The sequence below is a fragment of the Sminthopsis crassicaudata genome, chromosome 1 (genome assembly GCF_048593235.1).
Source record: "Sminthopsis crassicaudata isolate SCR6 chromosome 1, ASM4859323v1, whole genome shotgun sequence".
Taxonomy (NCBI): domain Eukaryota; kingdom Metazoa; phylum Chordata; class Mammalia; order Dasyuromorphia; family Dasyuridae; genus Sminthopsis; species Sminthopsis crassicaudata.
The window spans coordinates 606,134,625-606,160,686 of record NC_133617.1 but is presented as its reverse complement, the minus strand read 5'-3'; the positions used below and the strand labels follow the sequence as shown (position 1 = coordinate 606,160,686).

Genomic DNA, 26,062 nt, shown 5'->3' with positions numbered 1-26,062 from the left:
GTAAATTAAATGACAAAAATGCTGAACACTTAAGGAAACTGATCAAATGTTCCTGGCTGGACTCAAAGCATTTAACTTAGCAAATCAAACAAAGAATGGTCACATGGAATGCTAAAGGTCAGACTTCACACTGAAAGCAGCCTGGTAAACTAGCTCTTCCTTTTACATAGACAGGAGGGTTTTGAAAATATTTGTCACCAAATGAACAGAATAAAAATTATTTCCTCTATCTTCTCACAAAATCATAACTGATTTAAATATAAAAAAATAAATTAAAACTTTGGCCCATTTCTAAATGATCTCTATTCATCCAATCTCGGTAACAGAATTAGAATACTTCCTTAAATTAAGTTGATAGCAATTTGGAAGATGGGAGTCTGACCTACAAATATAATCTCCATTTTAAAATTTGGCTGACAAATTAATTAAACAGTTTATATAGGTATTATCAATTTCAATTTTCAAGTTTTTTGTTTTATAGCTATACAAACTCTTCTCTTATTTTTAGAGGGTAGAACCATTTCAGGTTCCCTAGGAAAAGAAATGAAGAGGGAGAAGAAAACAGAAATATTAACAAAAATTTATGTTTTGTCCAACTTCTCATACCACATATCACATTAAGTTTGAAATGGAAATAGGCCTAAATGGGTAAAAGTCACATCATAATAAAGCAAAAGATAATGGAAGGAGATACATTTTATAGTTATGGATAAGGGAAGAGTCTTGAAGACCAGCTGAGGGTCAAGAAGAATCATAAGAGATAATATGGGCAATTCTGATTTAAAAAAATTAAAGGATTTTGAAAAACAAAATTAGTACACTGGGAATTAGGAAGCAAAAAAATGACAAACCACTCCAGTAGTTTTGCCAAAAAAGCCCCTAATTGGGTCCTTCTTCAGTTCATTTTGCAGATAAGGAAACTGAAGCAAACAAGTTCAACTCTCTTGCCCAGAGTCACACAGCTGGAAAGTATACACGGTCAAACGTGAAGTCAGGAAGCTGAATCTTCCTCACTTCAGGCCCGACACTCTCTATACACTGAGGCACCTAGCTGTCCTACAGGGAATTAATTAAGGATGAGTAGCTGGAGGGAAGGACCAGTTAATATTAAATAACAAATTTGTCTTAGACCCAGTAACTACAATTGTGTGAATTCTTCCAGTTCTATTCAGCAGCAATGAAGGAAGAAGACACTGAGAAAAATCCTAGGATTTTGAAGATTACTTAATCTAAATACTCAATTTACAGATGAGAAGACAAGACTAAAGAGGCAAGATTACTTACTCAAACTTCTACTCAGTAATTTGCAGAGCCCACTAACAAAAAAACTAAAGCTTTTTCTATTAGGCCCAATACATCGTGATAGTCTCCTGAGTCTATTTGGATCTCCAGTTCTCTGAATGTTAAAAGAAGTCCAACAATATCACTTTCTCAATCTGATGAATATGGAGTTACAGAATGAATTCCAGTGAAACAGAGCAGGTAAGTAACAAAAAGAAACCACTGAAAACAGTAGCCCACTGTCTGACAAACTCCAAAATTCAAATCACAAGGATTCCCTTTTTGACAAGAACCGAAAGGAAAATTGGGAAGAAACTTGGCATTAATTAGATTTAGACCAAAATCTTAAAACATAACTCATGACAACCTCAAAATGGACATGTGAACTGAATCTAAAAGATCACATAACATAAAGATTAAAAGAAAATGTGATTAAATATCTTTTATAACTGTGGGTAAGGGGGAAATTCTGAAGTAAACAATGGAGAGAAAGGATCATCAATGAAGAGTTCATTTTGATTACATAAAATCAAAATATTTTGCAGAAATAAAATGATCAAAGAAAAAAGGTAGAATATAAAAATAATTTTCATTAAATATTATTTTAAAAGTCTTATATTGAAAATATAGGAAACTGACACATATTTCACATTAGGGGCCATTTCCTAATAAATAAGTGCTCAAAATGTACAGTGAACTAAAAATAACCATACGAAAACATGTTTCAAATCATTAACAGTAAAAAGAAATGAGTATCTGGCATATAGCAAATTTTTATTAAAAACTTATTATTTTGGGGCAGCTAGGTAGTGCAGTGGATAGAGTACCAGCTCTAAAGTTAGGAGGACCTGAGTTCAAATTTGACCTTGGACACTTAATACTTCCTAGCTATGTGCCAAGCAGCAAGTCACTTAATCCCAATTACTACCTCAGCAAAAAAAAAGAAAAGAAAAGAAAAAAACAGATGGAAAACTATAAAGAATGGCTTTAAAAACTACAGACTGATCTTATGAAATAGTTTTTTAAAAATGCTATATATAACAGAGACATAAAGTTTCATTTACAATTGTTTTTTTCCTACTATGTATATGCAAACACATTCTAATTAATGTTGCATAATTTCAGGATAAATATTATTAAAAGTAAAGTAAAACAACCTTGAAATTTCATCTCTCACATCATGCTAACTGGCAAAAATGACCAAAAAAAGAGAAATAGTGGAGGGGCAATGGAAAAAAATCAGCACAATGACTCACAATTCATAGAATTGTGAAGTGGCCCAATCATTCTAGATATTAATTTGGAATTATGCAAGATTGTCTATGTACCCTTTAACCCCACTAAGTGATCCCACTATTGGAATATATGCCAAATAAATTAACGGCAGAAAATTAAATGTCAAATATAACAAAATATACATAACAGCATTTTTTTTTGTAATAACAAAGGTGGTACTCATTAATCAAGCAATGAAATTGATAAATATGAAGAATTCAGAGAAATATGGGAAGATATATATGAAATGAAAAGAAATAAGCAGAACTGAGAAAAAATAAATAATGACTAGCATAATACAAAAGGAAAGACCATTGAATTAAGTTTAACTGAGTAGCCAAAATCCCAATGAAGGACACAAGGAAGAGATAATGAAACTTATATCATCACTAAATGATGATGAGATGGTGGTGGTGGTGAGTATCTAATAAGAGCTTTAAGATTTAAAAAGAATTTAAAAAATATTATCAAATTTACACCTTCACAACAACTTTGGGAAGTATCCCCGTTTTACAGATGAGGAAACTGGGAGCAAGTGAAGTTAAATAGTATACTCAGATCACACAGCTAGGAAATGTTTGAGACAGGATTTACACTCAAGTCTTCCTGATTTCAGATTCAGTGTTCTCTCCATTGCACAATCTAGCTTCCTAAAAAGGAGAGGGAGGGGCTCACTGGAGAGAATACCACACACATTGTCAGAATTGGTCACTGTATCAGATATTTTGCTTACTTCTGAGTTTTTGACCTTTTTGGCATCTTGGATCTTTTTAGCACTCCGGTGAAAGCTATGGAATGTTTTTAAATCCATAAAACAAAGATTGCAAAGGAAACCAATTATACTGTAACAGTTATCAAAATATGGAGAAAAAAAACCAAAAAACCAAAACAAAACAAAAAAAAAAAACAAAAACAAGTTCATAGACCCGAGGTTATATAAATCCTGGAGAATACAATTTGCTTAAAATGGTTATTAATATTAAGACAAAGAGATAAAGCACATTTTAACAAATAAATGAGAAAGTCATAGGTCACATGGAAGGGAATTATGGAGAACAGAGAATGGGCTGACCCTGGAAGGAGGAGACAAGGATCTTGATGCTAGCTCTAAGAGTGAAGGCAGTAGCACTTGTAGGCAAGTCTTTTCCTTTTCCAGGACTCAGTTTCTTTTTATGCAAATGAATCCATTAGACTTGATGGTTTCTAATGATTATTTCAGCTCTTAGATTCTAAGATCCCAGGAACCAAGTGGGAGTCACCTAGTCCTACCTTTTACCCACAAACAGAATCTCCTCTACAAGTCCTCCAGACTAGCGTTTAAATATTTATTTTTAATTTAAATTAATTCATATTTTCTATTTATTTATCTGTGTACATATCATTTTGACTCAATAAAGTATAGGCTTCTTAAGCACAGCAACTGGAACATAGCATGCACTTAATATTATGTTTGCTGAATGAATGTTTCTATAAATTCAATAAACTAAAACTATCAAATAGAAGAGGATAAACTAAAAAAATAAAAGTAACCAGACACCTTAGTTATAACAAAACTCTTATCGTGGCTTCAGGCTCCCCTATGTGGTAAAGCTAGCAAACTTCACACTAAGTAAAGTCAAAAGTAAAGTCTTGACTTTCTGGCATTTTAACTTCTGAATGTTTGGGGATTTGTTGTTGTTGTTTTACCATAACAACTTGTGTTTCTTTGTCCTTAAATTAAAGGCCAGAAGGCTAGCAAAATTTCCACTTATTGTCTCTCATTTTGATTTCAATTCTGCATGAAACCATACAACTTCTATTGAAGCTATAAATGACAAAGTGTACTGGATTTAGAGAGGGTATGGATTTGAATGGTGCTTGATTAATTCCTATCTTTGTGATCTTTGGTAAATTTTTTTACTTCTCTAGGCGTCAGTTACCTCATCAGTAAGGTGAAGATGGCTAGATTATTGCCAAAGTTCAGCACAGCTCAAATCTGTGATCCTCACATATTCACATTCTTCTGATCAGAAGATCATATATAATTTTAAAACTCATGAATTTCAACATTGTTTGTATCTATACAGGACTTGTGATTTTATTGGTATAAAAAAATCTTCAATGAAAAGCTCCTTTGTCAGAACATTTATCTCCAATTTGTCTTAGAAGTTTACCTGGAGCACTGAGAGCTTATAGATTTGCCCAGAGCCAATATGTGGGCAGAAGCAGGACAGGAATCTAGGTCTATCTGAACCAGAAAACTTGCTTTATATTCAGTAGGCAATGCTGCTCCTCTCATATAATTACCATTCTTAAAAAACCAATAACAAAAAGTCAAGGTCTCCATTCCATCATGATGAGGTATTATAGTAAAGCTATATACTGCAAATCAATTTCTAATTTTAAAAAATGTTTTCAGCAAATTCACAAAATTAATTCACAAATTAAAAAGGGATGGATCATTCAATCACATGACATGTTATATATTTTTGTTGTAGAAGAAAGGGAAAATTAAATCCAAAGGAAGATATATTTAGGATGTAACATAAATTAATTGCCCATTTTTTAGTCAGCAGTTATTAAGATGAAATCATTCCTATACTGAATTCTTTTATTTTTTTTATTGAAACTCTTGTGGCACTTTTCAAATACTTGACTTTAGCATGGTGAATGAAACCCAGATATTATATCAACTGAACACATATGAATTGTCATATAAAAGTGATTTTGATAAAAATCATAAAACATAAGGGTAAATACTGCCAACCCAAAACAAAATTCAAAGAAATAACATAAGAAACTGGCTACTTGGTTATCAAATCAAAATTTGTTTGTAATTTAACATTCTAAAATACTAGTCTAATAATAATATTTGTATAATTGTACATGAAATTTAAGGATCAGGGACTATCAATTTCTAACAAATAAAACACTTACCTTTTAGACCTCACGTCTGCTGATTCAAATTGAATGTTCATAATTTGAGGATCAACTTCATTATTCACTTCAGAAATAAGGAGCGGTCTAGAATCGTCATCCATATTGAAAGGTAAATTTTCTAAAATCTCTGATCTCTGAAGAATTCTGACCTTTACAAACAAAAAGATAAGCAATTTTATTCTCTCTATAAAAGACATGATTTTACTATTTACAAGGTTATATTTTTTCATCGTGTAGAACTGAAAAAGAACAATCATGAAATAATCCCTGGAAACATGTAACAGATGTTTGAAAATTTGGTTTCATTGGCAATTTAGTGAGCAACTCAAATTTTTCAGCTTAAATTGAAGGGAGTTTGTTCTAACTCCTCAGGGAGAAATTCCAGGTTAGAAGGCTAGTAATGTAATTCAGCTGCTTTAAAAAAAAAAAAAAAAAAAAAAAAAAAAGAGGTATACATAATAAGCATTAATTCTGTGCTAATAATAATCTTCAATTACCATAAACCAAGCTCACCCAGAAAGGGATCCCTCATTATTAAAGAGGCAGAGAGAATTTCTAAGGTATGTATAAACATATCAACTACTAAACCTGAACTTATATCCAAATGAAAGAAGCACAACTTCCTGAATGTCCTATGGCACTCATATTAAAGAATAATAAACCTAGTCTCACTCAAAAACCCTGAACATTATATGTAAAAACAAATGTACACATATAAACACACACACGTAGCACATCATACACTGAATACATATTTTCCTAGAAAACGCTGTCCATTTGCTATGCATAGCATCTATAATGAGATGGGAAACTTTTGGCCTTTGCCTTCATTTCATCCAGCCCTTAAGTATAAAAGATGACATCATTTATGCTAAGAAATGCAAAAACCACAATAGTTTTAAGTTTTTAGGAATTCTATCTTACAAAACCACAAGATGGTGCTGTGCCTCCATAGAAATGTCTCATTTTTGGTAGATTTTGTGATTATTTTTCTTTTCATGGTCAGAAGTGAGGAAGGAAGCCTAAAATGCATCTTTTGTTTCTTTTATCTACCAAAATTGGATAATGACACAAAAATAAATCCATCAATTGTTTGTCTGATTTGATGGAATGAGGGACTTATGGGATGTTTTTTTTTTAAAGTTCTATTTTTCCAAGCCTTTCTATATTGATCTATTAATTTTTAAAAATTGGGTTGGTATTTGGGTCAAATCAGGATTTTTAGGGTTGACTAGGAAATTGCCAATTGGATTAGCTTCCGTAAGAAAAGCTCACTGGATGGAATGAATAAAATTTTAAAAAATTTTAAAATACCAACCAGTGAAAATTAAGGAAACTAAAACTGGAACAGAACTTGATAAAGGATTTAAAATATTTGGTGGGAAGGATAAAATTTAGGCTTAGTTTTTAATTTCCAAAAAAATCTAGAAAACTATAAAACAGTAAATCTCAAAATTAGCTATAACACAGACATTCAAAAGGGCTAAGCAAGATAGTCAAAAACCCTGGTGGTCTATCTCTATCTTCCACATGATAAACAAATGTCAACTTCTAGTGCTCCTGATAATGTTCAAAGTGTAGAAGAAATCGATAAGGAAAAGGGAAGGGCTGAAGAATGAGAACTCTTTGTGTTCAAGGAGGAAAAAAGTTGTCATATGAAAAGGGATAAGCCTTCTCCACTTTGGCCCAGAAGGCAAATCTAAGGACAAAAAGTAAAGATATGAAAAATGAAATTCTACATAAAGCTATACAAAAGTAGAAAGGACTGCCTATTACTAGAAGTCCTCAAGCCAATATTAGATTGATCATATGGATGGGACATTAGAGAAGAGATTCCTATTCAGTTCGATGAGGGAGCATCTAAGTCCCCTCCCAAATATAAGAATTTGTAATTCTGTGACTTCAGTCATTCATGCCAAAAAGCTACTAACACAGATGGTGAAAGAAATTAAAAACACAAAGAGAGTCATCTAGATAAAACTCAAGGATCAAGAAACAACTATAAAAATGAGCAGTAACATCAGGATGCTTATTACAGTATATAATAAAACAGGGAGAACAAAAGCTATCATTTTTTTTTTTTTTTTTGGCCAAGGCAAGGTTAAGTGATTTGCCCAAGGTCACACAGCTAGTAAGTGTCAAGTTATCTAAGGTTGTATTTGAACTCTGATGTTCCTGACTCCAGGACCAATGCTCTCTCTACCCACTGTGCCACCATGCTGATGTTCAATCATTCTTCTTGCAACAAAAAGAACACTGAAATTTTGAGCTGTCAATCCAATATTAAAAAAACAAAGAAAGCAGAAATACTATGGACTCTTCCTCCATTCTGGCATTTGGTAGTTCTCTCCTCAACGATGTAGAGTTGCAAAGATGATTTAAATACAAACTTTGCTACTGTGATTTTAAAATAACATCACTATTTGCAACATGGTCTATAGTAATTATTGTAGGCGCTCAAGTAGCTACATTTAATGATGTTATAAAACAAAGACCTAGGTAACAACTCCCATTCTTTGATACAATCGCAGTATCTTAGGCCTTAAAGGATCCATCGTTTAATAGATGTCCAAATAAGAATCCCCTCTACAATACACCACAAGGAATAAGCTGGCTCTTACATGAAGACTTCCAGAGCAGGGGAATCTACAACCTATAAACGCAGTCCAATTCCACTTTTCAATGTAATTGATGATATTTTTATACTGGAATTAAATATCATTCTATAATTTCTGACCATTGATTTTAGTTCTGCCAGACATTAATAAATAAAATCAGTCACTAAGCACTTATTAAGCACCTGTGTACCAGGTTCATGCTAGGCAATGGGTATAAAAAGACAAAAGTAAACAATTTCCCCCTTCTCGAACCTTACATTCTACTAGGTGACAATATACATAACGGAATACACACACAAAAAAAATCAAAATTGCATGGTAATGGCAGGGAGGTATAAGGAAATGGGAGGGTAGGAAAAGCTTCATGTAGAAGGTAGTGTCTGAGTTTATTTTTAAAGAAAAGAAGGGATGCCAAGAAGCAGAGGAGAAAAGGTACATTCTAGGCATGGGGGACAACATTGATGAGAGGTAATGCCATGTGTAAAGAACAGAAAGATGGGCAATCTGGTTGGGCCAAAAGTATCTGGAAGAGACTGATCTCTAATAAGCGTAAAAAGGCAGGAGTTAAAAGAACCAAAAGGAATGTGACTACTGAAATGGACTTCCTTATGCTACAAAAAAGGAAATTAAGGCTGAGGCGGTTAAGTGTTTAGGGCAGGATTTGAACTCAGGTCTTCCTAATGCCTATCAAAGCTCTCTAAAAGACTTTAAATGCCAAACAAAAGAATTTTTATTGGTTCCAGACATAATAGGGGCCACAAAAATTTAACGAATAAGAAGTGACATGGTTAGACCTAGATTTGTTAGAAAAATCACTTTAATGATTATATGAAAAAAAGCATTGTAGAGGAAAGAGACTTGAGACAGGGAAACCAATTAGATGGTGACTGCAGTGATGCAAGCAATAGATAATAAAGACTTAAAACTAGGCTCCTACAATATGCTTATGGTGAAAAGAGAAATAGAGTTGTGGTGAACAAGTTAAATCCCCTTCTACATATTGTTGATGTTCAGTCATTTTCAGTCATGTCTGGGTCTTCATGACCTTATTTGGGGGTTTCTTGGCAAAGATACCAGAGTGGTTTGCCATCTCTTTCTGCAGTTTCTTTTACAGATGAGGAAATGAGGCAAATTGAATGAAGAAACTTGTCTAGGGTCACTGTCTGAAGCTGGATTTGAACTCAGGAATATGAATGAGGCTTTCTGGCTCCAGTCATGTTACTCTATCCACTGTCCCGAGGTAGTCCTTTAGCCTAACTTCCTTATTAGTTCTTTCCTCTACACTCAACACTACCAGTTGTTTCAGCGCACAGTAGAATCAATATTTCCTTAGTTCTGGACACTAAGCCTCTCTTAAGAAAGCCTAAAATATATTAGTCTTTTGGCTGCAAAATCACAAGTTGACTCTTATTGAATTTACATACCACTACTCCTTTTTAGATGAACTGCAGCCTAGCCATGACTCCCTCATGCTGTACTTGAAGATAACATCTGAACCAGTGTGTAGGACTTCATATCCAATTTCATCTCTTCCTTTGGCCGACAATTCTAACCTGTCAACATCTTTCGAGACCCGACTTTGTAACCCAACTTATTAACTTTGAATCTTAGCTTGGTATACAAATCTGATACAAAAGCTATTCATGTCTTTCTTTGCCCCCAACAGAGAATAAAGTTCCTGAAGGCAGGAACTCCTGTCATTGTATCTCTAGCATTCCTGCAAAGTAGCTATTTAATGTTAGACTAGTTCATTCAAATCACTAATAACAATAGTGCCAAGCACAGAATCAAACATATATTTGTAGGTCACTCTATTAATCCTCCTTCTGAACCAAGGATTTTTATGTTGGAGAAGCATAGATCCCCAGGAGATCCACAGAGATTTCAGTAGATCCTTTAACTTCAATAGGAGGAAAAATCATACCTTTATTTTAAACTCATCTCTAAGTGAAATTTAGCATTTCCTTTAATTATAAATGTAGGCAAGAAACATCATTTGGAGAAAGTCTTCATCAGTCTGGCAGAGGTCTATGACCCACAAAAAAGTTAAGAACTCCTTTTCTTGGCTAACATGACACCATTAATGAACTTTCAGTCCACCACTCAAACAATTACAAATTCACCCATTACTATCTAGCCTACATTTTCCTATCATATACATAAGAAGTTCATGAAAAACTCTTGTCATATACTCTGCTGGAATCTAAGTAAATCACACTTGACTTAATAAGCTAATTAAGGACCCTGTCAAAAGGAACTGAAATTATTCTGATAAGCTTTTTCTTGATGAAACTATCCTGACTTGTGATTACCTACTTCTTGGATAATACCTTCTGGAATTCTGGAGTTCACCAGAACTCCATTTTCCATTCTCTTCCTTTTTGTAAAAATGGGGAGAACTGCTGTGATCCTTCCTTCAATCTTTCAGAGATTTCCAACAGTGATTTCAGAGATTCTTCAGCAGGCATATCTACCAGTTCCTACAGTACCTTGAAAGTACTGTGAACTGAACTCATAAAGTACAACTAAGTATCTTCTTTTTATATATCCTTACTTATCTTGGATATCAACTTATTATTCCAAATAGCCATCTTTGTTCTGTTATTTCTAGTTCTATGATCTATTCTCCTTGGTAGATAAAACAAAAAGAAAATTAAAGTTGAATAGTTTTGCTTCTTTTTTTAATCATACATTATCAAATTCCATCTAACTTTAGCAGCAGTCTTATTCATCATCTAAGTGGCTTTCCCCCTACACGGCTAAAAACAAAATAAACTTTTCTTTTCTTTTCTTTTTTTTTAAATGTTTCAATCTGTGTTCAGACGCAACCAGTTTCTTCTCCGAGTATGGATAGGATTCTTCATTATAAATCCCATCATTGTACCGCAAGAATAGCAAAGTCAGCTGGTTGTCCCAGAACACTGCTATTACTTTGTATACAGAACATTTAATTTTTTTTGCATTTATGAAGGACTGTAGGGTTTTTTTCCCCCCAAGAATATTCTGCTCATCCTTTCCCACAGAACACAAATACTCCATGACAACCACATAGCACAACTTATTCAGCCATTCCCCAATTGATGGACAATCCCTCAATTTCCAATTCTTTGCTCTGAAAAGAGAGCTCTACAAATATTTTTGTACATATATTTAAAATCTCTTTTGGTAATCCTGCCTAAAAGAGGTATTGTTAGTTCAAAGGCTATGTTAGGTTATAGCAAATGAATTTATAGTCCTTTGGACACAGATCATATCTTTGGATCATTTATCAAGTAGAGCATGGCTCTCATTGTTTATAAATTTGACTCAGTTTTCTCCATTTTATTTCCATTAGCTCCTCATCCATTTCAGTTCATCCTGAACGTTAGTGTTTCTGATACTTCTTATAGGACAACTTGAGTATCCTTTAGTAGTTCTCCCTTGACTGACCTTCTTCCTATCTTCTGGCAAGTGTTTAGAATCAAAGTTTCTACATATTTATCTTTATGTTGTTATCTAAACTATAATTCGCATTACATTTAACTTTCCATTACGAACTAGAAATATTTTCTCTAAAATATCATTCTATAAAATAATATACAGCATATTTTAAGGTCACAATGAATGGGACCATCAACTTTTCCTAAGATATGTGGTATTAAAAACACTGAAATAGAATCTAAAGATTTATTTCTAGAGGCAGATGAGGTCCACTTATATTTTTCAAACAGTATCTATCATGAAGTGGAAAAAGCCTTGGGGGTTGAATCTGAGTTTTTATACACTTAGCTTTGCAATTGAAAAACTGGGTATTTAACCTCCCCAGGCTTGAGTTTCTTCATCTGCAGAACAATGGGGCAAAACTAAATTATCTCAAAGGTTCCTTTCCAGCTCTAAAACTAGAGTCTGTGAGAAAGGGGAATGTTTCTCCTCTTATGCCAGGTATCATCTTGGCTTGCTACCCCACATGTTATATTAACGTGTGTGTGTGTGTGTGTGTGTGTGTGTGTGTGTGTGTGTGTGTGTAGCTTTACTAGAGGGAGGGGAGAAAGGCAACTCTATGCTGAATTTACCTAACCTCAATAAAGACGTGAAAAAATAAATTTCTTCTCTAGTTACCTGTTGGCCTGCATATGAAATTCCTTTTCAGACTTGGAATACTGTAACAAAAAGGAGACACGTTAGACTGAACCACCACCACTAGTTTCATCCCAGTCACAGACATAAAGCTTTTTAATGCGCCCTACTCTCCCCTTTAGGTGCGGAGATGACCCGCCCTTGATTGACAGCTTTATAAATCCTCGGTGACTCGGCTGCGTTTCCGCAGGTACCACAGTTCACACTCCTTTCCCGGGAATCCCTCCACACAACGTGGCCCTACTACAGGACCCTGCCCGGCGGGGTGGGGGTGGCGGAGACGTTGCAAGGTCTCCTTCCCATTGAGGCTGCCTTTCGTCGGGTCCCTCGGCTTCTCCTGCGCTAGGTCCTCTGACAGGTGGAATTCTTTCCCCCACCCCACGCCCGAGCGTCCAGGTCCCAAACCAGGCTCTGGAAGCCCCTGCCCTCGAGCCGGTCCCTGGAGCTTGTTTTGCCCGCTGCCCCCCTCCCCCGCCCCCATGTTTTCATCTCCTCTCCAGCCCCAGCCCCCGAGCAGCATGGAGACCTTTTATTTTGTTTGTCCAATTACGCCGTCCCTCCCCAAAGGGCCGCTTTTCTCCAGCCCCCAGCCCCAGGTCGGGGGATCCCGTTCCCGGGATCGGCTCTTTGGAGCCTTCCTGGTAGTCTCAGGGATGGAGGCGGCTCTTGTTTGGTCTGGGGAAAGACTGAAGAGAGAGGAAAGATGGATGGGGAGGGCGCCGAGTCTACCTGACAGGGCAGGGCGGGTGGGGAAGGAGCCAAACCGAGGACAGGACCGCACAGCCAACGAGCCCCTACAACCCTACTCAAAAAACCAGCAATCCCCGGCTTTCCCTAAACAGGAAGTGGCAACTTGAGCGCGGCGCAAGGGCTGATGGGGAATGGAGTTCTCGCCTCGGAGTGTACTCGAGCCTCTAGACCTTTGCGGACTACAGCCCCCACAAGACCCCGCGGCAAACCTGGGCTCGCTTCGGAGCGGTAGTCTCAGCTCAGCTTCAGGAAAGGAACGCGGGTGGCTGGTCCCGCACCGGCGCTTGCCTTGGCTTCCCCACTCCGGGAGAAGAGTCTCGGGAGCCCGCCGTTGGGACTCTGTAGTCACGTGCAGCGAGGGCTTGTGGGACGTGCTGGGACCCAGGCTCGGCCTCTCTTGCGGCGGTGGCGGGGCTGCTCGTCACGTGTCCCTCTCCTCCCAGCCCTAGCCCCCGGAGCCGCGCGGAGGTGGTTTGCGGATCTAGTTCTGATGGTGCTTGCTCTGTGATTTGTTGGACCAGTAGATACGTGTCCTTCCGGACATCAGATAAGACTAATTCCCTCGTAATGTAGCTTATCTTGTCCCGAAGCACCTGATCTCTCCAAATATGTGGGAAGAGTCCTGGGAGAGGGCGCCTGGGTTCGCATCCGAGAGCTTGGGAAGTTTATTCATCTCTCTGGGGCTCGCTTTACTCTCCACAAAAACGTGGGGTCAGAGCTACGGGGAACATCCTTAACTTCTTCTGCCGGGGGCCCCCTCCCCCTTTGGTAAACCCTGTCTCCGAACAATTAGCATAAAATGCGGAGGCTTACAAAGAACAGTGATTATATTGACTTCCCGCCTATTTTTCTTTTATTTTCAGTTCCATTCTCTCCCTAACTTCTTCCTCTTCTCCCTCCTTTGAGAAGGCAAAAAAAAAAAAAATAAATAAAATCCCTAGTTATGCAAAACTAATTTCTGTATTAGCCATGTTCCCAAAAAAGCAGCAAAGAGACAAAATAAAATAAACTTTAATTTGCAGAGTATCAGTTACCTAAGTAGATAGTATGGAAGTACATCTTCCATACACGGGGAAGTCAATTATATTGAAATATTTTTAATAAAAATACTTAAAAACCAAGTTCTCCAAACCTCACTTAACAACCCCTAAAGCGGATTCCTAGGGCCTTTTCCAACCATAGCTGAAAATTTACTGGTCTAGGAAGACTCCTTGTCACACTCCTTTACTGTGATAAGGCAAATCCAAAATTTTCCCAATAACCCCATCCTTGTGGCCACCATTCTTGAGAAATTGGTGCTGTTTGAGTGGCTTAGATTAGCGGCTATAAGAGAGTTGTTGAGAATCCCCTTTAAATCGGCCGCGGGTTTTAGGAGTGAAAGAATTTGCAAAATAAAAGTTTATTGTTAGGTAGAAATCAGTTTACCAAGAGACTGATTTCTACAGTAGCAGATCTATGGAAAATGGAGTTTTGCACTGAGAGTGCAGTTCTCAGTGGACAGAAGGTCCTGGCAGCAAAGGGAGCTACGGAGGCCCATCCGCAAAAGACTTTTGTTGAAGGAAGCTATTCTATTGGGACTCTGTAGGGGTTGGGACAGCCCAAGTTGGTTCATTTACAAGCGGAGTTTCAGGTTGAGCTGGAATTTGAATAAAATAGAAGATAATTATAGGGTTGGAATTCTTTTGCTAAGGACTAGAGCCAATCCCCACCTAGATAACAGAATAAAACTGTCTTGTTCCCTCAGGCAGGGTCCCTCACTAAGGCAGAATTGAAGGAGATTTTCTCCTTCAAGATGACCTTCCTTGCTACATTAAGTGCAGACGCCAAGTAGTATGAGAAAACAATTCTTTCAAATGCCGCCTTCTTAAGATCTTTTTTTCTTTTTATTCTGTCTCTGATGAGCCATAAAGGACCCTGTAAGTTTCTCATGAGAACCTAAACTTATCCTCACACACTAGATCAAAGTGAAAGAAATAACCATAAAGTAACTTTGTCTATTTCTGTTCTTCTGCCTACTTGGGTATCACACCTGTGAGGTGCTTCTACAGATAAGATCAGCCATTGTTCCCCCAAAATATTGACTCTGGAAAGTCCTCCCAAAGCCCATTCCATCATTGTGTGCATCCTGTTATTGCTTTAGGCTGTGAGAAATAATTTTTTTTTATATAACAGCTGATTGATGACCTAACTGCATTTTTTTTAAATTTTTTTATTTTTTTGCTTCTGTATCACCTGCTTGCTTTTCTGTATAAATGCTGTTCCCCAGTCACTCTGGACCGAATGAGTTCCATAGGTTGGCTAGCCTAAACTCTCCACAATTAAAAGATTAAAAACCAATCTCTGTCTTGCCTCAGTTTCTCTGGCATTATACCTCCAAGATAGAAGTGTCCCTTTTTGCTAAAGCTAAACCTAGCAAGCTGTATTCTTGAGTCTCAAGCTCTTTGATTTCTATAAAATGAAACAGTTGGGCTATAATTTAGTTAAAGATTAGGTCCTGCTGTAGCATGCAGCCCACAACACTCCCAAATCCTGCCTGAACCCAATTAAAATGTAACTGAAAAATATTTAACAAAATAAATAAAAATGCAATAAAACAGAATATTAACTGGTGTTTTTCTAAGTCAATATTCAGCCCTTGGGGATCTTTCTATATTTTTTGTGACCTCTGTCTCTTGAGTGTGACACCCCTGGATTAAATTATCTCCAACTCTAAATCTTATGATTCTGATTGCAGGAAAATAAAGCCATTGGTGGAGCTGTAAGCTAGTCCAGACATTCTGTTGCTTTTTTGAAATCTGGAACTATGACTAAAAAGTTACTAATTGGCATACATTTTGATCCAGCAATACCATTATTAGGCTTACACACCCAAAGAGATCAAAGAAAGAGAAAAAGGATCTATATTAAGTACTTTGTTTATTGACTGGACATACAAGAATGTGTCTAATTTAGCACTGACTGTCAGCCAACTCTCTTAATTTGGTAATTACTACAAATGTTTGCTGGATAAGGAGTTTCTGGGTTCTTTTGGTCTCCATGTTATAGCATTTAACTTAGATTGGCTTAACTTCTGTAGGAAACTATGGTAATCAGTGTCAATTTTCTCATCTTACTTTTGCTTTTTACTTTGAGTCAAAAATTGATTTAATTCAGGATTAAATCTTAATAGTATGCTGTGTCATTTTTTTTCAAGTCAGTGGTCTAACAGTGAGTGCCTAGACAGCCAATTCAAGGATAACTCCCACATCAGTAAATCTTTTTCCTGTTTGTTATAATGTATCTTTCTTGAATATTTCTTATCATTTTTACCTTTCCCCATCTTTGCCTTGGTACATCAAATATCAAAGTGTCTATTGATTTGATTAAGAGGATCTTATTAGTTTTTTCATAGAATGTGTTTGCCACTCAAACCCTTATTAAGTACTCCAGTGATTCATTCACTCTTCCATTCAACTTCTGCTTCTAGTACTCAAATTTGGGGGGGCCCACTTGGCATTGATCTGATTGTATTCTACAAAGAGGAAATATAAAATTTACAGCTGGGCTGCAAATGTCTCGATGAGGCTTGTGTGAGGGACTGTAATCATTCTATTATTCTTTTTTGCCAAGTGTAACTGTGTGGAATTAAAACTAACTTTCTGTAACGTGCTCTCCTGGCAGTTACAATTACTAGTCCGTCCTAGACCCAACAGAGTACCTTTGACCACTGTCCTTTGCAGTGTGAACTCTACCCGGCTCGCCTCCTCTGAGGCCTTCAAAGGTCTCTGGCCACAATCTCTTGAATCTATAGCTTAATAACTGGTAGCGCGCTCAAGAACAGCCACGTGTAATCTTAAAAGCCTTTATTATACCTACTCACATAATGCCCTGACTGATGCCCTGACTTGTTGGTTCCCAAGTGAACACCTGGTCAGAAGACCCACGTGTTCACTACTAAAATCCTTACCTCTTTTGGCTACCCATCTTGGCTTGGCCACCCAGGCTAGGGAGCCAGGGTGAAGAGCGCCAGGTTAAAGAGAGCGACTGCTGCCTGCAGTGGGCTTACATAGGGCCTGTGAGGTCACACACACAGCCAATCAGCGAGAGAGTCACCCATTACGAAGCTATCTCATCATGGACAGGATCCCACCTACAAGGCAGTCCGAATATCCACAGAAATTACTTCTGGACCACTCAATCTCCCGATGCACTGTGGCGCCCATTTAAAGGGCTCTTACAACTTTCTATATTTTATTCATGTTTGTATCCTTTATTGTTTGGGATTTTTTAAATTAATTAATTAATTTGTTCATTCATTCATTTATCCATTTATTTATCTATTTATTTATTTTGCTGTGCCTGCCCTATTCCATATTGGGAGGATCCCTTAAATTAGAACCAAAAATACAATTGTTCTGGAAGGGCCTGAGATGAGAAGGATGCTTGGTAGAGAGGGGGGTGAGTTGGAATATTAAGGACTGAAGAATGGTGGAAACAGGAAATACAGAGATGGCACTTCATCTTGATCAACTAACAATGTAGAAATCTCTTTTTGTACAATGAGTTTTCAACTATGTTTGACTCTTTGTGATCTCATTTGGGATATTCTTGGTAAAGATACTAGAATGGTTTGCCATTTCCTTTTCCAGCTCATTTTACAGGTGTGAAAACTGAGGCGAATTGGTTAAGTGATCCATAGCTAATAAGACTCTGAGGACAGATTTGAATTCAGAAAGATGATTCTTCCTGGCTCCAGGCAATCTATCCACTGAGCCACCTAGTTGTTAGTTTTAACCTAATATTAGTCTAGACCTAATATTAAAAAACACCCAAGGATGTAGTAAATATAATTACATTCAATATTTTAATACTATTTGCTGTTCTAAAGTTCTTCCTAAAAGGACAATTGTAACTTTTCCCCCTTATCTTCTGATATCAAATAGAAAATGATTTCTTACTTTGACTAATCTTGCTAGCTGCATTCCAAAAATTCACCCTTTCCTCCCTTGGGTGATATCCTTCTTTCTTTACTCCTCCCTCTCTTGTGAAATGCTTTACTTATCAACATAGAGTTACTTCAGGATGCTGCTGATTGGTTGTGTACTCTAAGTGGGTCTGAAAGATTATAAAAACCAAATCTGTACCCCAGAAATCTGAATTTGCTATTAACAAGAGTAGATTCCTTAGCATGCTCATAAAACTCTGTACATTCAGTCTGACCTTCTACCTTTGACCACAGTAATTGACCACTATTGACACCAATTGACGGGGATGTTTCTACCAAGAGATTGAAAGAATTCTCAAACCAGACTATGAACCCAGAATAAACTGTGAGGGCAGATATAGGATAGGGATTGGAGAAAGCCTCTAGCCCCTGTGGCTTCAGACTAGCAATACCTGCTGGAGAGGTATGAAAGAACTCCAAAATAATCTCAATGGCTGAAAGGAATAGATGAAAACAGAAATAACATGGTATTTCTCTCTTCCTATTAGTCTAATACCTTAAATATGATAATGTCACAATCACAGAATTTCAGAGTTGAAAGGGAATAACACATTGGACAGTTAGTCCAATCCATACCCTTCTCTCCCCCTCAATTCTTACTACACTCTATAATATGAGTGATCATCCAAACTCTGCTTGAAGACCTCTACTGAAGGGGATCCCTTCACCTTCAGAGACAATCCATTCTCCTTGTACAAAGTTTTAATTGTTAGAGGATTTTCCCCGTGGAAAAAAACCTGAATTTGTCTCTGCATCCAACCTCAGCTGCTGCTGCTTCCCTTTTGTTGAAAAAAGCATTTACTATGTGCAAACAATTGTGCTAATTTCTGAAAGTAATAGAAATAGAAAAGTATAACAAAATTTGCAAAAGAACTTATATTGATAATAGCTTGTTATTTTTCAAAATACATGCAAAGATAGTTTTCAACATCCACCCTTGCAAAATCTTGTGCTCCAGATTTTTCTCCCTCCCCATCTCCTCTTTCCTTTAGACAAGTAATCCAATATGTTACACATGTGCAATCCATATATAACATGCAAGGAAAAAAAATCAGATCAAAAGGGGGAAAAAAAATGAAAAAGAAAAAAAAAAACTCAAGCAAACAAACCACAACAATAACAATAACAAAGGTGAAAACACGTGTGATCCACATTCAGTCTCCATAGTCCTCTCTCTGGATGAGTTGGCTCTTTCTATCTTAAGTTTGTTGGAATTGCCTTGAATCACCTCATTAATGAAAGAGCCAAGTCCATCACAGTTGATTGTCACAATCTTTTTGTTGCTGTGTACAATATTTTCTTGGTTCTATCATTTCACTTAACATTAATTCATATAAGTCTTTCCAAGCTTTTCTGAAATCAGCCTGCTCATTATTTCCTATAGAACAATAATATTCCATTACATTCATATACCATAATTTATTCAGCCATGCCCCAACTGATGAGCATCTACTCAGTTTTCAGTTCCTTGCCATTACAAAAAGCACCACTACAAACATTTTTTGCACATGTGGGTTCTTTTCCCTTTTTTATGATTTTTCTGGGATGTAGATCTAGTAGAGACATTGTTAGATTAAAGGGTATACAGTTTGAGAGCTCTTTGGGCATAGTTCCAAATTGCTCTCCAGAAAGGTTTGGTCCACAGTGCTTATATTGAAACAAAAGACTAGACACATAAGTTTCAACTATATCAACTGAAAAAGTCCTATGAATGTTATGATCCAAGACAAAGCATGGTCAAGCATCTTTGCTAATGCCATTTGTATTGATCATTTTGTTTCTGATGTTGTTTCAGATGTTATCTGATGATATTTGACAATGACAAGGATTTTGGCAGAGATAACTTCTCTTCCAATGTGCAGCAGCTGTGATTGCTGAAGAGGAAAAGAGAATACCCGAAGAGACAGTTGCCAGGTCACACATTCACAAGTGCTGCTTCTCAAGATCATGGCTGCAATTGCTAGTGGTGGTGGTAGTAGCACAGAAGGTCCCTTTTCTACAGGAATTGTTCTTCTCAATCATGGCTATAGAATGTAGGCTGGAATTCTAAGAGGGCTGATGGTCTTAAGGGCACAGCTACTGCCACAGTTATTGGGTTCAGGGTCCTGGATTATCTTCAGAGTTCATGGGGAGGTAGTGGGTAATATGGTGGAGGTGATTTGGCTTGTCAGGTATATGTTGCCTCTTTTCTCTCTCTTAGGGTTCCTTGCTGGTTCAGCTAGGCTGGCTTGGTAACTCGAGGTGACAGTTGGTTGGCAGTTGGTGGGGACAGCTTATTCCTTTCTCACAGGAATTGTTTCCCAGTACAGTGGCTGTGAAGGTTGGAATGGAAACAAGATCTGAAACTGTCTAGGGATTACTGCCACTCCCAATGCTCATGGGTTCACTTGTCTGGCAGTGCCATTTAGTATCTGTAGTGACAAGGAAAGTATGCTGCTTCTACACAGTGACTGCTATATAACTGAACCCAGAAAACTGAGGCTCAGCTCTTGCCAACAATAGCATATTCTGGTCATATGACCCCGAGAAAAAAACAGAACACATTTAATTCCTCTTTCAAATACCTCTTTCAAATACAAAGACAACCTTTATACTCCCCAAGTTTCTTCTTCAACAACCCCTGTTCCTTCAACCAGTTCTCATGTGTCATAGCCTTCAATGTTCTGGTTACCTTCATTTATATGCACTCCAGTTTAGAAATGATTGAATGAAAAATTTTTTATTAAAAGTTCTCACTATAGTAAGATCTAGGACACAAGATCTGCTGACCCTGATTATAGTACACCAAGCCCTCCAACTCTTTTTCTTTCTTTCTTTTTTTTTTTATTAAAGATTTTTATTTTTCAAAAATATGCATGGATAATTCTGCAACATTAGCCTTTGCAATATCTTATGTTCTAGTTTCCCTCCCCTTCTTCTATCCCAGGTGTCAATAATTACAATACTATTGGCAAGTAGTCCATACAATATATGCATACATATTTATACATTTTATCTTGCTGTACAAGGAAAATAAAATCAAACCAGAAAAAAAATGATGAAGAAAATAAAATGCAAGCAAACAACAGCAAAAAGAATGAGAATGCTGTTGTGAACCCCACTCAGTTCCCACAGTTCTCTCTCTGAGTTCTAATTATTTTTCTAATAAACTGTTATCTTAACCCATGATTATGTATTTGTGAAGTCAGTATTTAAATTCAAGTATAAGACGTTATCTTTATCCATATCATGCTCAGACTTATTTTTAAGCAAAATCGGGTGTCTTTACTTTGCTGAAAGAAAAATAATGATTAGAACCCAAGTTCATCTTGCTAGAAAGGTTTATGTTCAGTACAAGAATTATTTATTTAGTAAATTACATATTGCTTATAAAATCAATATAATTGCTGCAGAAAAATAAACTGTGGTTCTTAATCTGAGCCTCTGGGAGTCCCTGTCAGTTCTAACAACTCCTCTTCACATCAACATTGTTTCAGTTGATTTATTTTTTATTTGTTTTATAAACAAATATCCTTACACCCCAAATATGTAGAATGATAGAATCCTCAAGGCACTGGCCATGGAAGTTGCTGAAAGCTGAACCTCATAAAATAAAGGAAGAATTTTGCTCAAGAGAGTGATATTTAATGATGTCTCTGACATATAAGGGGCAGCTAGATGGCATAATGCATAGAGCTTTGGGCTTGGAATCAAGACATCTTCTTGAGTTCAAATTTGGCTTCAGATAAACTTAACAGCTGATTCTGGGCAAGTCACTTAACTCTGTTTACCTCAGTTTCCTTATCTGTGAAAAGAGCTAGAGAAGGAAATGATAAATTTACTCCAGCATGTTTGCCAAGAAAATCCCAGATCATGAAGAGTTGGTCTGAAACAACTGAACAACAGTTACCTCTTAGATTCACTTCTGAAACTCTTGAGTTGAAAGATTAATAACCTCTGCTCCTTCATGGTTTTGGAGTAGCTAATGGTTTAGCAGAAAAAGTGCTGAGTCTGTTGTCAGGAAAATTCATCTTTCTGAGTTCAAATCTGTCCTCAGACACTGTCAAGTCATTTAACCCTATTTGCCTCACATAATAAATTAGTTAAGGAAATGACAAATCACTCTAATATTTTTGCCAAGAAAACCTCAAATGGGGTTTACAAAGAATAGTACACAACTGAACAACAATAACACATACTTTTCTAACAGGAAAATTAATAGTTTGAAAATGTCTATATGAACATAATAAATTAATAACTATCCATCATATAGACTATATGAGAGAAGTTCCTAATATAGAAATACACTCAAAATCTGTCCCCATTTCCTACTTTTAAAAATATCAATGATTTTTCAATGCCGTGCTCTAAGATTTTTGCTCTCATTTAAGTGAAAGATTTAATCAGTTTTCCCTGTCCCTTATGTATCTTCATTTTTCCGTCTCAGTCTCTTTATATCATCCTTATCAAATATTTATTTATTTATTTATTTGCTGAGGCAATTGGGGTTAAATGACTTGTCCACATCACACAGCTAGGAACCATTTAGCTAATTTTTAAGGGAACAAGATGGATTAGCCCAGAAAAGACTCCTCTCTAAAATGGATGAAATTAGAAAACTGATACCTTTTGATTAATTCAATTAATGAAAGTATCTCTTGAACTAACCTTTGACTAGATTGAAAGGAGATTCCTTAGATGGAGTGACCAGATAGTTTCAGGAAATAACTCCAGGGTACACTGAAAGTCAAATTATTCTGTGCAAGAGATCAAGCTGTTACCTAACTTTGTAATCCTATCTTATGAAATCTTGACTTTTGCTCCCAGGATACAATAATTTATGAGTGGAGATATTTTGGTCAGATTTTGAAAGATAGGAAGGATTTCAATCCTTTTGGAATTCCCTCTAAGCAAAAAAATAAATAAATAAATAAATAAATAAAAATACTCCTTTAACTAGACATTTATCTATTTGTTTAATTTGTCTCTGAGGGATAATCCTATCCATCCCCATTGTACCACTTTACTTTTTTCTCCATCCCTTTTACACCTGTCCTTTATACTACTGTGCTCTCCTCCTCTCCCCTCTCCCACCTTAATTTGTCCCAGGTGCAGCTTCAGTTCTAATTACAGTTGCACCAGTCATAGCTATGAAGGTCAAGCTTCAGATCTTCTGTTTAACCTGAGGTAAAAGAAAGGACTGGGAGCAGAGACAAAAAAGAAGCAGCTCTCATGGCCATAAGATGGAAAAAGGGCCAAGTCAAGAAAAAAAAGTTTGAAAGAATTATGTCTTGAACTTATTTATTAGGTCTTCTCAGGTAAGATCCTAGGTCTTCTGGGGTAGATTTCTTAGCTCATCCTCTGTGTCAGGTCTTTCTTACTTCCTGCTTTCCAGTTTTCAGTATTGATGATCATTGCATGTAATATCACTTTTCCAAAGCAAAAATCTTTAATCAAAAGGTTTCTGCTAAATTCATGGATAGAAAGCCTTTTCCTTAATTTTACTACAGTTTGTAGCTGAGTAAAATTATTTTAAACTTCTGTCCCTCTCTCCCTTTTAAACACTTAGAAGGTATCAATAATTAATGCTGATATGGTCAATAACAGCTGAGCTGAAAGTTTCATTGAATGCATGAATGAAAAAAAGCATTTATTAAGCACTGCCTATATTCTAAGCAATTATCTAAATGCTGGGAGTACAAATAAAAAAAAGTTAAACACAGAATACCCCCCAAAATCCAAATGAGTTCATGATTTGGACATGAAAGGCAACATTAAAAGTAAAGGTGTATAGAAGAATTAATTACCTATGAAATATATAGATAGGGGAAGAGTTCGTGACCAAATAAGAGAGAGTTTCACAGGAAGTAAAATGGATGGTTCTGAATTATATAAAATTGAAACTTTTTTTTGTACAAATACAACTAAAATTAGAAGTGAAATAGGAAATTATAAAAATATTTTTCAGCCAATTTCTCTGATAAAATTCTTATATTTTAGATAGAGAATTGAATCAAATTTATAAGAATGAGAAACATTCCCCATTTGATAAATGGTTAAAGTATGCAAACAGGCAATTTTCAGTTATCAATAGCCATATTTTTAAAAAAAATGCTCTAAATCACTAACAATTAGAGAAGTGTTAATATAAAACATCTTTGAGGCATATCACTTCACAACTACAGAATTGGCTAAATTGATTTAAAAAAAGAAAGAAAGAGAGAGAGAGAGAGAGAGAGAGAGAGAGAGAGAGAGAGAGAGAGAGAGAGAGAGAGAGAGAGAAAGAGAAGAAAGAAAGAAAGAAAGAAAGAAAGAAAGAAAGAAAGAAAGAAAGAAAGAAAGAAAGAAAGAAAGAAAGAAAGAAAGAAAGAAAGAAAGAAAGAAAGAAAGAAAGAAAGAAAGAAAGAAAGAAAGAAAGAAAGAAAGAAAGAAAGAAAGAAAGAAAGAGAAAGAAAGAAAGAGAAAGAAAGAAAGAAAGAAAGAAAGAAAGAAAGAAAGAAAGAAAGAAAGAAAGAAAGAAAGAAAGAAAGAAAGAAAGAAAGAAAGAAAGAAAGAAAGAAAGAAAGAAAGAAAGAAAGAAAGAAAGAAAGAAAGAAAGAAAGAAAGAAAGAAAACCAATCCTGGAGAGGCTGTTGGTAAAAAGTCACTACTGGTTTAACAATTCTGGAAAACAATTTGGTACCCAAACCTAGCAGACCATGCATACCTTTTGACCCAGTGATACCACTATTAGGTCTATGTCCTAAAGGAAACAAAGAGAGGCAAAAGACCCATAGGTACAAATATATTTAGCAGCTCTTTTGTGATATCAAAGAATCAGAAACTGAGGAGATGCCCATTCATTCAGGAATGGCTGAATAAATTTGAGTACATGAATGTGACAGAATATTTAAGAAATCACAAAGAGATGGCTCCAGAAAAGGAGCTTTATATGAACTGCTACAAAGTGATAAGCAGAAACAGAATGCTTAAAAAAAAAAAAAAAAAAAAAAAAGTGAAACAGTTTCAGCTCTTAAGGAGCCTAAAATAACAACTTTTCCTTATAGGGAGAATGTAGAGTTTCTAGACTAATTTTGTTACAGTTGCAATACAAAGGAAGGAATGGTGAGAGAGCTTTTGGGTAAAATTGAACCTAGCAACTGATTAGCTGATATCATTAAGAAGAGAGGCAAGAAACTAAATGGTCTTCAAGATATCTTGGAATGTTGGCATATTTTAGCTTTTCTTTAGAACTGGGCCATGAAAACTTTTCCAATCCAGTGACTACTACTGAATTTGCCCAATTTGCTATGTTGAGTACAACACTTTAACAGCATTATCTTTTAGGATTTAGATAGCTCAACTGAAATTCTATCATCTCCACTTACCTTATTGCTAATAATGCTTCCTAAGGCCCATTTGCTTCATTTTCAGGGATGTCCAATTCTAGATCAGTGATCACACCATCATGTTTATTGGTGATGTTAAAATCTTGCTTGTATAATTCTCCTGTATATTCTTACCACTATGTCTTAAATTCTTCTGCTTTTAAGTCTTTATAATTTTTGTCTTTTATGTTCATTTTGCATGAAACATCCCTTTGATATCCCAAATTTTCTTGAAGAGAATCTTTCACATTTTTTCTTCTATTTCTTCATGTTGCTCTTTTAAGAAAATCATATATAGACTGCAATGCCTCTTAATTGGTCCCTTGCCTCATCTTCCCTATTTTAGTACTCTGTACTACTAAAAAATGATTTACCTTAGGACAAATCTGATCATGTCACTCTACTGCCTTGACAATTAAATATAAACTCTTAACTTTTAAAGTCCTTCATAACCTGGCTCAATCTCTTTGCATATTCCACCATTATTGTACATTCCTTTTCTTCATACATTCGATGATCCAACAAAACTGTCTTTATTGTTCACAAAAAGGAATCTCAACCTCTCATCTCCACATCTTTTTACTGATTGTCCCAAATCCTTGGAATGCATTCTCCCCTTACTTTTACCTCAGAGGGGATCTTAAGTCAGCTTTTATAGGTAAAACACTATTTTTTACATGAAGTCTTTTCTAATTCCTCAAAATTCTTAGTCATTCAAAACACTATTTTTTACATGAAGTCTTTTCTAATTCCTCAAAATTCTTAGTCATTCC

General features: G+C 36.1%; 1 protein-coding gene across 1 annotated transcript in view; it reads right to left on the bottom strand.

The window, feature by feature from the left end:
- SLC38A9 (solute carrier family 38 member 9) overlaps nucleotides 1–13,050 on the bottom strand; it is a 90,021-nt gene extending 76,971 nt beyond the window's left edge. Inside the window, 3 exon segments of the mRNA XM_074282500.1 lie at nucleotides 5,473–5,624; nucleotides 12,192–12,232; nucleotides 12,939–13,050. Coding sequence (XP_074138601.1) covers nucleotides 5,473–5,576 — 104 coding nt within the window. The 5' untranslated portion in view covers nucleotides 5,577–5,624; nucleotides 12,192–12,232; nucleotides 12,939–13,050.
- Between the last annotated feature and the right edge of the window lie 13,012 nt (nucleotides 13,051–26,062).